The 13,453-nt window shown below is 35.9% G+C and overlaps 1 protein-coding gene across 2 annotated transcripts in view; it reads left to right on the top strand.

Moving 5' to 3' along the window:
* CD47 (CD47 molecule) overlaps positions 1-13,453 on the top strand; it is a 79,547-nt gene that overhangs the window by 51,656 nt on the left and 14,438 nt on the right. For both annotated transcript variants that reach the window (XM_063305577.1, XM_063305578.1), the window contains 3 exons: positions 1,966-2,055; positions 10,862-10,963; positions 12,282-12,374. In XM_063305577.1, the coding sequence (XP_063161647.1) occupies positions 1,966-2,055; positions 10,862-10,963; positions 12,282-12,374 (285 nt within the window). The remainder of the gene's footprint in view (positions 1-1,965; positions 2,056-10,861; positions 10,964-12,281; positions 12,375-13,453) is intronic.

Genomic DNA, 13,453 nt, shown 5'->3' on the forward strand with positions numbered 1-13,453 from the left:
TCTCTTACTTCACTAGACCCTTCCACATTGACTGGACAGGATAGTGGATTTAGCGTGGGCAGTGCTATGTTCTGTGGCTCTGGCAGATTCCTGCCAATGAGTTATATAGCGGTTGCAATCATTATTATTCAGTATGTTTTATCAATATATTATAATCAATATATTTTCAGTTGCAATCTACATATAGCTCTTTTTCTTGGAAGATTCACTTAGGTGAGATATAGTGTTTGTACCACCTGGGGCTGCTTTAGATTCTAACCTCCTACTCTCTGGTGACTGGGCTATGTCGTTCACATAACATCCTCTCATTGATCTAGTTAAGTATATTGTGTGAATCCAGCCCAAAATAGGTTCCATTCCTAGAGTTGCAGAAAAATGCTTCTTCTTTAGGTAGCATATTTTTCCGGTGTCGTTTGGGGCAGGCTCACCAAGTTATTTGCCTTCTTAATTTGGTACTGATCCTGGTTAGATATTTTTTCTGTTAGTATATATTACACTTACCTTAACCTTTCCTGCCCATCTCCAGGCATTACTATCATCATAAGCGCAACATGTTCTTTTTCATTTGAAGACAAACTGTGTGAAGTCTGTTATTAGGGTCCCTTCAAGAAAAGAGAAAGGGTGTCCAAAGATGCTATTCTTTTTTTCTTTTTCTTGTTAAAATTGCATCATACTTATATCAAAGTTCCATAGTACTTTATTTTATTTGTTTGTTTGTTTGTTTGTTTGTCAGATTTGTCACCGTCCATCTCCTCCAACCATAGGGACTCTGGGCGGTTTACAACAAAGTAATCAATAAAACAAACATACAATAAATTACAATATATAAAAATATAGTATATAAATAAACAATAAATATAGGTAAAAATAAAATCCAGATGGCAATGATCTAATTCAGTCCTTGTGTGGGACGAGCACTTTAGGGCACTAGCCATCCTCAGGCATGACTATTCCCCTCCCTGCCCCAGGCCGGATGGCAGAGCCAGGGCTTCAGATTCCTCTGGAAGGCCAAGAGTGATGGGGCTAATCTCACCTCCGGGGGCAGGATGTTCCAGAGGGCGGGAGCTACTGCAGAGAAGGCCCACCTCTTACTGAAAGTGCTCTCTCTTGCCATGGCAAAAGACTACAATTACAGTTTAAGGTCACAAGTGCAAAATTACAAAGCCTCTGTGATATAAAAGCTGCAGTTGATAGAATGCAGAATGCTAATTCTCAGAAGAAAGGTCTGTGCAGAAGTGTGAAGGAAATAAAAATATGCAGGAATGGTTAGGACAGATTTCCAGAAACTTCAGGATGACAGTGCTAGGATGGTAATTTGAAACAGAACTGGGAGACTGAGTTGTTCCATGGTTTGAACAGAGATGATAGAAATCACAACTTGAATTGTTTCCTTAAGCCTTGTTTTTGTCCACTATACATGGCAAGGTAGCACAAAGGTCCACTTTGCTTTGTATGTTGCTCATCTTTGCTTTGTTGTGAACTATTTTGAAAATGGTATTTTTCAGATGCCACTTGCAGATGCCATAGGTATTGTTATAACTGCTGCCAGTCTTTCAGTATTGCTTTAGGTTTTAGTAACTGCTCTTACCTGTGTTATGCTAGAAAACAATAAAGGTTCTACCTGAATGTAATCTGAGTGTGCTTATTAGATTATAGGATATGGATGGACAGGCTCTAGTTGAGGAGTGGCAGATTTCAGGATGGATGATTTGAAGAAAACTTGACCCATGAACATAAGGCACTGTGGTTAGAGAATCTGCTACAGAAGCTATTGGCGATATCAAGAAATGTGCAATCCTGCTATGCTTTTAATATGGAAACCTAAAACAATTTGTATTGTAAATAATTTGAGTTTTTCTGCTGTAATCAAAAAGAGATGTCCAGAAGCTAAACACAGAAATGTGTGAAGTATGTTCTAAATGTGTAGTCATTACTGAAGTTGTACTGCATTTATTTTATTTGTAGTACCTTGGTTTCAGCCTATGGAGCGATGCTCTATCATTTCCACGATAATGGTGGCTGTTGCTTTGTACTGGTGCCAATTTATTACTGTAGGTAAGTACTAAATTCCTTTTTCTTTATTAATACTGAATGTTATTTTATAGTAAAATACTTAATATATATGTAACTGTGGAATAATGCAAAGAGAGGTTTGTGCTTTACATGATTAAAATTGTGTAAGCTTATTCATTTTGAGTAGTTTATATAATTGCTTACTAATGTTTTCTTGACTGGGGAAATAACAGAATAAAAGGTGACACTATAATTAATCTGAAATTTGCTATCCTTTTTTCATCTGTGATGTCTATGAGTAGTAATTAAGAGATATAGATAGCACCCAGTCTCCTGGGGTTCCAAAAACCCCATAAAACCTGGCTTTTGTCCCAGGCCTGAGGTTAAGGTGTTTTTAGTCCAGGCTGTTTTGGTCTTTTTTTTTTTTTGCTTGATGTTTTTAATTGTTCTAACTTAGTATTAAATTTGTATGCTGCCCAGAGTCTGCTGGAGTGGGCAGCTGTAATAAATGTAATATAACAACAGCAGCATTCCTCAAAAATGATCAAAATCCTCGATTTTGGAATATAAGTCAGAATAGGATCTTTAACATGACAATATTTACCCATAAATCTTATTTTATAATTATTTTATAACTATTTTACATTCATACAATATTTTACACAACATTATTCCAAATTTACAGTCCATTCTTTCTGATGCATCCGAATGGATCTATTCTTGAATATTCCTTGAATTTTCTGGCTTCTAATAATACGCAAAAGGGTGTGATCAAGAAGATCCAATAAGTTAATGTTTCTCAGAGAGCAGAGGTACTATTACATGGTGCTAATATAACTTCCTTAAATGCTAAAAAGTGTTTTGTGATACACACTTCCAAGCATTTCTGGATTTTTTAAATTGCTTTTTAACTGATAACAAAAGAAAAAGCAAAACAAAACAAAACACAATGATAATACTGAGGAAGATACATACATTGTCATAGATGGGAAAAAACATAAAAAGTGTTTTTCTGGATGAGGCTAAGCTGTATGCTGGGACTTTGCCAAGGTCTTGCTTTGGTGGGCTGGAAGGGAGGGAGGGAGGGTCAACTGTAATTCCCTTGGTTCTGCTTGATATCTTAGTGGCTTTTAATGTCATTGATGATATGGTTTGTTGCCTTGGGTTGGGAACTGGAGGCATAGTTTCATATTGGTTCCTTTCCTGTATGGTAGATTCTAAAACATAGTGTGATCCAATTTTTAAAAAATTTCTGGCATTGGATTCCGCAAGGTTTTTATCTGTGCCATACAATATGTAGTTAATATTTTCATGATACATTGAATGCTTATAGAGAGACATCACCAAACATGGATTTTATTTTATTTATATTTTCCTGTAGTTTAAGCAGAGTAAATACTATATTAATATTTGTCTATGGGAAAGAAATAGAATCTAGCCAGTAAATGATGGCCATGAAGCCATCAGAGTTATTGTAAGTTGGTAGGGTTTTTGCCTGAAGGAGAGCTGTTCATCTGCAATTAAATGTAGATTCATGGTCGGGGGATTCTCCTGCTCTTTCACTGGGACTACAGTTTGTTTTGGTGAACATGAGGGGCCTCTTATTAGGTCAGGTTAATGTGCTTCAGTCTTTCTGTATCATAAGATATGCATTAGACAGTGTAAGCAAGCTGAATGACTGATTATTTATTTATTTAGAAAACTTATATGGCTGCTAGTCTTATACACATAATCCTAGGTGGCTCACAATAACATTCCATTAAAACAGAATGAATATAACCAACAGAATCCCACAACCACATCATATTGGAAAAAGGACCTCTCAGTCACTGATGAAATGCTTTCTGTAAGAGAACTCACTTTGTACCTCTTTTGTTTTAATCTTAGATATGCTTACTTTTTAGTTATCATTTTTATCATTAAACAAGATCATCTGCCTTGATAAAGTTTTTCCTTCTTTTCTAAAAAGATTTATACTGTTAACTGCTGTGATACTTTTTATTAAAGATGGAATATCCATATTCATGAGACCCAGTTTGGTCTAGTGGTTAAAGTGATAACTAGGAATGGGGGAACCAGAGTTCTAGTCCTGCCTTAGGCACAGAAACCTGCTGAATGACTTTTGGCCAGTCACTCTCTCTCAGCCCTAAAAAGAAGGTAATGGCAAAACACTTCAAAACCATTGTCTAATAACTGCATAGACTTGTCTATGTAGTCACTAGGAGTCAAGTCTGACTGGATGGCAAAAATCATAATAATTGTCACAAGTACTGATGGCGAGCAGGTGGGGGCCTCTATCCAGGGTGGAAAACACATGCGTAGTACTGAGGAATTAAGCAGCCATTCAAAGAGACACAGATCAGACTCGCCTTGACTTTGGGGTTTATCTGTCTGGGTTTTCCCACGCTTCTTCAGTTTGTTAGGATTCTGTTTTATGTATCAGTAATAAACACTAGAGACCAACTCCTCGTCTCAGCGTGATTTCTGACTGTTAGGACAATAATCATCCATATCCATATTGAATCAATAGGGATTAAGTAGAATCCTTTGGCACTAACTCCAAATATCAAAATAAAAGATACCACTTAAAGCAGGTTGGTGGTGAAAGAAAACAACCAAGCTAATCCTCAGTCTCAGTTGTTGGATCATTCTTTCTTTCTTTGAAAATTTTCTGGCCAATCTTAATACGTTTCTCATTCTGTACTGAATCATATTTGTACCTAATTGGTAGAATTTATGAGAAACAGCAGGTTTTTCTTTTATTTATTGTGTAATATTGTTCTCCAGTTTACTTACAAATACTTTATTTGCCTACATTGGCTGTTTTACTTACCTATAATATTTATGTAATATACTAGGTATGCAAAATGTCACGAAGTGGTATACAAAATTCAGTATATTAAGAATATTATAAAACATAAAATTTAAATGCATAAAATAAGAAGATAGATGCTTTTGAACTGTGGTGTTGGAGGAAAATTCTGAGAGTGCCTTGGACTGCAAGAAGATCAAGCCAGTCCATCCTCCAGGAAATAAAGCCAGACTGCTCACTTGAGGGAATGATATTAAAGGCAAAACTGAAATACTTTGGCCACATAATGAGAAGACAGGACACCCTGGAGAAGATGCTGATGCTAGGGAGAGTGGAAGGCAAAAGGAAGAGGGGCCGACCAAGGGCAAGATGGATGGATGATATTCTAGAGGTGATGGACTCATCCCTTGGGGAGCTGGGGTTGTTGACAACCAACAGGAAGCTCTGGCGTGGGCTAGTCCATGAAGTCACGAAGAGTCGGAAGCGACTGAATGAATAAACAAGAAGAAGAAGAAGAAAATGCTCTTTGCTTTCGGTTCATAAGTGGAGCCCTTGAAGATGCTATCATATTTATAATACTTTTATCATTTAAAATACCTTAATACACTAAAGCAGTCATAATAGTCTTTGTAGATATTAAAGGAATTTATAGTATGAGACACAGATCTTCAGATCCAAGGCATCATTTCGCTGTGATATTTGTTATGTTGTTAATTAAGATGTTAACTACATAATATCTTAATTGTTTTAGATTTGACTTACATCTGTATGCTATAATGTTGCTTGAGGGTGCCAACTTAATACCTACTGGCCTTACTTCGTGGCACACTGATTATGTAAACAGAATCATAACAAGATTAAATGTTTCCAAATTATTGCTATAAATAAAAGCCAGTTCCAGAACTAATACACTGGGAAACCAGACAGTGGAGAGAAATTATTAGTAGCTCTTCATTTATTAAAAGTTATTCTTTAGGACTGATTGCTTTCTTTAGATCAAAAACCATGCTGTGTTTTTTCTGCCTTGTGCAACAACTACAACTATAATATTGATTTATAAGGTGTATTTTTTTCTACGTATCAAAAATCATGCTGAGTCTTTTCTGCTTCATGCAATATCTAAAACTGTAGTGTCTAGAATAGAAATGTATCTGCCAGTTTGTTAAAAAAGCCTCCAGCAAAAGACAGAATAGCTGGTAATAGGGAGTATTCAGTACTTCCAGATGCCTTTCTTTGGAAGGCTACAGAAACTTACCAGCCACTAGTCCATTTAAAAAAGCTTTGTTGGTAAAAGGCAGACTTGCATGTCTGATGGGGAAATACATACTGGGGGGTCAAGGGAATTATTAAAGTTTGGATGGGTTATCTCTAGCCAACAATAATTTTGTAGTGCAAAATATATGTAGAAACTATATGTTTAATAATTTGAAATACACTGCAAAAAATGCATTAATTGTCATATAGTAGCAGATTGATCTGCCTATGTCTTTCTTTCAAATTAAAATCTTTGTTTAAATCAGTGATATGAATCTTATATTTTAGAAAGTTATTTTAAATTAACCTGTACTGTGTATGTCTTGTAATACAATGTTTCATTCAAACCAGTGTTAACTAACCTGAGTTATTTCTTAGCATAATAGTTCTAACTAAATTTACCTGAAAGTAAGTTTCACAATTTTAGTAGCTAGTAGCCCCAGTTGGCTTTATTTCAGGGAAGTGCAAGCTATTGTAGTTTTGTTCCTGTAATCACTACCATGGCAACCTAAACAATCCAGACTTGCATGGGAAGAGCAAGTGACTCATGTACCATAAGCAACTTACAGGAAATTAGGTAAATACTGGTGGTGAATTAAGCTACACTGAGGATCCGTCAGGGGGACCTGAAATCTCTATAAGATGTATTTTCAATAATGTGGCTGCTGCCACTTCCATGATTACACATGCTGCCCTACCCAGTTGTTAATAAGACTTTATTAATCATTACGCCTAAGTAACACTGTGTTACAGTTGCAGTGGAGTAATCAATCCAGTCTGGGTTGAATTAAAGCAGTATTAGTAACTCCATCACTTCTTTGAGTCATAACTGAATGTGGACAACAGATGTATAGAATGCATAAAGATGAAAAGATATTTACTGGACATCCAAAATGTAATTTAGTACATTGAGGTTGATAAAGAAACAATATGCTGCTATGACCTTTCAAATGGCCATTGTAGTAAGCTGGTATACTTAAGCTTCTTGGTCATCTCATGATTCAGGTTTTGGTCTAGAACTGGGAGACACGTGTTCAAGTCAACCTTTAGAAATAGAAGTGTACCAGGTGCCTTTCAGCTAATCACCTTCTTTCAGCCCATCCACAATTCAGAATTTTGTTGTGGGGAAAAGTTGGTAAAGAAAATGCTATGCATACTCCCTTGAGTTTGTGGAGGAAAGGCAGGATATAAATCAAATCAATATATATGTACAGTTACGTTTTAAGGCAAGTAAGCAAGACTTATTGTTTGGAGAACCCATTTATATATAAGGGTTTTTTTTCTGCAGTTGGAATATGTTTCATCAGTGAGATGAGCTATTCAATGTATGACACAGTAAGAATTGCCCTAAATGTATATGATAAGTAACACTGCTTTCACTTTCAGAAAAGAGAAGGGGAAAGAGCATTCGGATTTGGGTAAACATGATTTGGAATTCTATAGCATGACTCTCAAAGTACTTTTTCATTGCTAGAATAAAATATTTGAAACATGCAGTACTGTTGCTTGGCTCCAAAATACATTTATTTATTTATTTTTCATATTTTGTCACCGCTTATCTCACTAAGAGTGACTCTGGGCGGCTTCTTCATACCCTTAAAATTTACCATTTCTGCCACCCTTATCTGTCTCACTTCTAGTTTGATATCAGGGCATTAGTAACATGATTTTTCTGCAAAGATGTGAAAATTTCTGGAATCGGGATGATGTAGCATGCGTTTCTACCCAAACACATATTACAATGTTAATATTGTTTTCTACTACAGATTAAGGTTACTATGGTAACTAATCATTTTGGCTGGGTGAAGAGGTTGAATTTAATTGTCCCCTTTTCACGTGTTAATGGTTGCATTGCCTAAGGGAGGAACTTGCCTGAACTTGTTTTAGTTTTTCAGTGTCCCTTCTGTGAAGGCTTGCAGAGAATATGCAGCTGAGAGAAATCTCTCCTCTCAGCAAACAGCCTTTAAATATGTTTGTTTTCTGTAAATAAAATTATTTTTATAGAAATGCCTGGTGTGTGACTTTTCTGATCTCTCCTGGGCCAAATGCTTTCCTAGCAATCTGCCAACATACAAGTCTGCCAAATCCCTTCCTGGGATCTCCACCCATGTATCCCTTCTATATTACTTTTGGTTGTAGCTTTTCAATCCAGATCAGACAGTTCCACCCAGGTTCAGTAGTTGATGCCACCTGTTCTTTAATTGAGAGATCCCCCCTTCCCTGGGTGGGTAGGTGATTCTGGGTGGGGCAGAACAGGAGATCCTTCTTCCCTAGGAATAAACTTTTAAATTAAAGGATCCAGTTTTAGTTTTTTTTTTAATCCAGATTACCAAATTCAAACATTTTTGGTTGTGTTTGATGCTAATAGAACCAACAAATAATAAAGGATTACAAATGTAAGAAAGAATGGTAAGATCCTGCCGCAAGTTGAGGAAGCTTAGATATATATTCAGAGCTAGCAATCTTTAACCAGTAAACAGATCATGCAATTAAACAAAAAGACAGACAGATAAAAAGAGCAAAGATAAAGCTATCCAACTGAGCAAAGAAACACTGTTAAAAAATAAAAATAAAACACAGCTGATGCCTCTGCCTTCCTATCTCTGCCAGATTTATTGTACTGATTCCAGTTCTCCCAAGGCTTTTAGGTGGAAGATCTGAATTCCAGGCCAAGCCAATAAACTTGTTTCTATAATCTTTGCTGCTCCCAGGATCTGCAGCTTGGAGGGACAGAAGTGAGGGGAAGGACCCCCGTCTCCCAGCTTGGATCTCACCCTGTCTTTACTGGAACAGTGCAATGGCTTTTAGCATTATAATACTTTAAGTAGTTACAGTCTTTCCAGCCTCTGTATCAGTCACATTATAGATCATGGGTGGGCCTATACATTTATTATTATTATTATTATTATTATTATTATTATTACTATTACTATTATCCATGTGCTTATGATTGTTACAACTCTCATAAATTGATCATTATATATTTTATATTTTCAATATATCATTAGTCATTACTGCTCATTATGATTACTGTAATTTCTATCATTCCATACAAATAATAAATCATTATTTTTTCCTTATGGGTTTTCATTAATTTCTCATCAAATTGCTAATTCCTATTGTTTGTTTATTTGATTTTTTAATTTTTTTTGTTTAACATACTTAGCAGCCAGATGCCTGCATTGAAATTGGTTCTTCATGCTGTTCCTTCAGGGTTTGAAAGATGCAGCTTTCTGGAATGATAAAAACCATAACAAGTGTGTCCTTACCTAGATACTGCTTCCATCACTGATGGAAGGGAGTGAAAAAAGGAAAGGAGGATGCTAATGTCTACATTTAGACAAGTGGGGTTCAATGTAATGAGAAGTACAGTGACACTGAAATCTTATATATACTGTAACAGTGCATAGAACCTAGAGCTTTCTCTGGGGTGAAACCCCATTCATGGAATTCCCTCCCCAAAGAGCACATTAGTCTTATTCTGCACCAAGTGAAGACCTTTCTATTTTCCCATGATTTTTAATTGGCTCTTAATTGTGTTATAATTAATATTGTTTTAAGTTTTTGTGTGACTGCCTAGGTGCTGCCTAGTTTATATGGTGATTTCAGTTGGAAATGCAAGCCTAGGATGAGAAGCGGGGAAGCTAAATGTATTTGTTTTTTATTGTTTAATCAATTCTAAGGCTCCCCACCTGCCAAGACTTCTGCCAGAGGATTAAAAAAAGATCAGTAGAGGCGATAGCAATAAAAGATAATCACATCAGGAAATAAAAACGAGATGAAATATGCAACAATTAAACATTTACATAGCAATTGCTCAGCAATTAATGTCCCAGCCCAGAACCTGTGAGAACCTTAGGAAGGTTTAAGTGTCCTCCTAAAAGATAGGATTGGGGCCATACAGACTTTTGGGGGATGGGGAGGGAATACTCTTCCAAAGGGCAGGCATGCCTAAGCATTGCACAGGATGGTTGTCTGTTTTTGTTTTTTTTTCCCCATCCTTTGTCTATTCTGCCTTTGAGGTGGTTGCCTTAATTGTTTTGTTGTTGTCTTCCTTCTGTGTGATCTTTGAAGATTAGAGCTTGGGCAGTGTAAGCATTCTTTGCCTTACAAAATTCATTCTGAATTTTTTAAAAATGGAGATACACAATTTGCACCTTTCAAACCTATGTGTGACCTAAACTATATTGAAATTTTCAGAATTTTGCAACACAGTTGGAGAATCAAAAAAGTTGGAAGGGGCCATTTTTGCCATTGAGTCCAAATCCCTTGCTCAGTGCAATAATTCAGATCAAAGCATCCCCAACAGATGGCTGTCTAGCTGCTGCTTTTACAGCACTTCCAGGACAGGGAGCCCCCCACCTATGGATGAATTTTTAAGTTGGTTTAATTTTTAAATCAAAGCATATTGTGCAAAAATATATTGTACTTCATTAAAATCATTTGCAACATTTGGGCTGTAGAAGAAGATAGATACAAAATATATGTTTTAGAAGAGGTATTATTTTGCCAGCTTTCATATTTTTTTCTACAATTTGTAAACTGCAGCAGCAATGGGCCTAAATAAATAAATAATCTGGGAATGTAATCTACACAAAGCCAATGTATTTGTTCATCTCTAAAACATTACTGTGTTTTATAATTAATGCTGTCCAAAATCATTTATAGATATATTCAGCATTAATATTCAGTTGATGTTCCAGAAGGCATAATTTGAAAGCCGTGTATTTATTAAAGCATTTAGTCTCCAATCATTGTTTTCATCTTTTATTTTTCTTAAAGCTATAAAGTTTGACATGACTTTTAAAAAGAAGATTGGCTTAAGTGCTATAGGAGGATTACTATCATGTGTTGCTGTGATCGGTGCCATTCTTTTTGCCCAAGGTAAGAGTTTTAATAAATAAAATGTGCTCTGTCAAGCTGAATTCGGCCTTAAGCTACAGCAGAACTGAATTTGATAATAGCCAGTATATGACTGGTTAATAGCTTTTACCTAAAAACAGGCAAGTTATATAATTAATGTATGAGGAAGGATACAATATGTCACTAAGTGAATTAAGGATATTAGTCCTATCCCTGATCAAATTACTACTTCTATTTCTACTACTATTACTGTCCTGTTGTTATAGGCCCAACTTATCTTTTGAAGTCAGAACCTTGATATGTATATTACTCCTGTTATATATTAAATATTTATGAGAAATATTATAAAAATGTAGATATCTCTTTGAGATGATATTAATAAAGTAATTGCTCATGGGCTCCCTCACACTGTCCTTGCTACATTGCTTCTTACTATATAAAACTTACATATTTATTTTGCTTGCTTAATAAATCAAAACAAATTTCAAATAAAAGGAACTTGGAATGCATTGTTGTTTGCTCAGCTGGTTTGCAGTCATAAACAGGTGAAATTGGGACCAGAGAGAGTAGAAATCCTTCATTAAAATATAAAACTGTTCACATAGATAGAGCATGTCCAGTATTGATTCTTCTCATTTAAAAACCTTCGTATTAATATTTTTCATCCTGTGTTAGTAGGCTAAATGCCACTTACTGTTTGGTAAACATTTAACAGGGAAATTGTATTTCTCTTGTGCTGTTCATCCCCTCAGGAGGCACTTAAGTAGGTCACCATAATTTTCTGCTAATTTTAGAATACAATCATCACAATTATTTTCAAGGATGAAATTCTTATAATAAGCTATTTTAAATGTTCTCTTCCAATATTAATATTGCTTCTTAGCTAAGAACTAATAATTAGTGGCATATCATGACAACTCATGTGGATTAAATATTGATGAAGATTTATATCTACTCACAACTCAAATATCTTCTTTCTCTTGCTTTCCAACAGTAGCTTTATTAGTTTCAAATCTTTAGAGCTGAAGGAGTGGCCTCTTCACATGTAGCAATTTTATTCCTAGCAACCCCAGCCAGTGTGGCTAATGGTGGGGAATGGGGGAGTTTCGGGAAGTCCACAGTTCTCCAGCCCATTCCTATTCTAAGAATAAAATCAGAAAGACAGCTTGAAAAAAGGGGAAATGAAATATCCTTTGGCTTAAACTTGATGGTCTATTTACTGTTATTCTCATTGTAGTTTACTGTTATTCTCATTGTTATTCTCATTATTAATTGTATTCTTATGTAATTGCTTAAATAATAAAAACTAGATTGATTTGTTTTAACTGACCTCATCCAGGTGGATATACATCATCAGTTAAAGCTGGTCTTGGCATCATTGTAGTCCCTGTAATCATTGTAGTGCCACTTTTATACTTCCTGTTCACATCAGGTAAGAATCTTCTAATTTGCTTGATCAGTTTATTTCTTTTCAGAGACTAAGTTAAATATGACTTTGGAGTTGTAAGGGGATGCAGAAGGGAAGGAAATCATATAATTAGTAGGGATTACTTTTGTTAATCTCAATTTGTTGAGATTAACAAAAGTAATCTCACTGAGTCTTAGAGAACATTTGGGAAGAAGAAGGAAAAGATTCAGAATTTTGAATTGGCACCTCAGTAACAAATTGTGACATTGCACAGGATATTTGTTTCTTTCCTTTGATGCTCATTGAATTGTCACTTTCCTTGAAGTAAAGAGATGATCTTTTACTGTCCTTTGTCAGACAAGAATTTGAGCTAAAATTACCCACTAAATATATATTTATGTACGTTTAATTTTTTTAAAATATAGGTAAGTGCACACTAGTTGATGGGCTGGTTTGTGGGCTATACTTGTTAGCAGGGCCAGCTGTAGACTAAGACCAAGTAGGCACTGGCCTAGAGCACCAAAGCTTAGGAAGAGCCAACATGAATCATTCTAAATATGGAATTCTTTGCACCAACGAGAGGTGGCACCATCAGTCAATGTGGCCTAGGGTTTCCATATACCCTTGAGCCAGCTGGCACTGCTTGTTGGCCTTTGGTATCCAAATTCTCTTATAGTGCATTGTACTGAGAGCTGTAGAGAGCCAATTTGGTGTAGTGGTTACAGGCTAGAAACTGGCAGACCATGAGTTCTAGTCCTGCCTTAGGCACAAAGCCAGCTGGGTGACGCTGGGCCAGTCACTCTCTCTCAGCTCTAGGAAGGAGGCAATGGCAAACCACTTCTGAAAATCCTGCCAAGAAAACTGCAAGGACTTGTCCAGTCAGTCTCTGAGAATCGGTTGATTGAACGATTGAACAGAATATGAATATATATACACACACACACACATACATACATACATACACACATACACGATAGCAATAAAGCAGAGTTCTGAGTGCTGTACTTAAAACAAGTTACCCTGGGATTATTTTATTTATCAGTTCTGATTTTTTATCTGCTTCATGCTCCATGCCAGAGACATATTTGTACAAGTTTAAATTA

The sequence above is a fragment of the Candoia aspera genome, chromosome 5 (genome assembly GCF_035149785.1).
Source record: "Candoia aspera isolate rCanAsp1 chromosome 5, rCanAsp1.hap2, whole genome shotgun sequence".
Taxonomy (NCBI): domain Eukaryota; kingdom Metazoa; phylum Chordata; class Lepidosauria; order Squamata; family Boidae; genus Candoia; species Candoia aspera.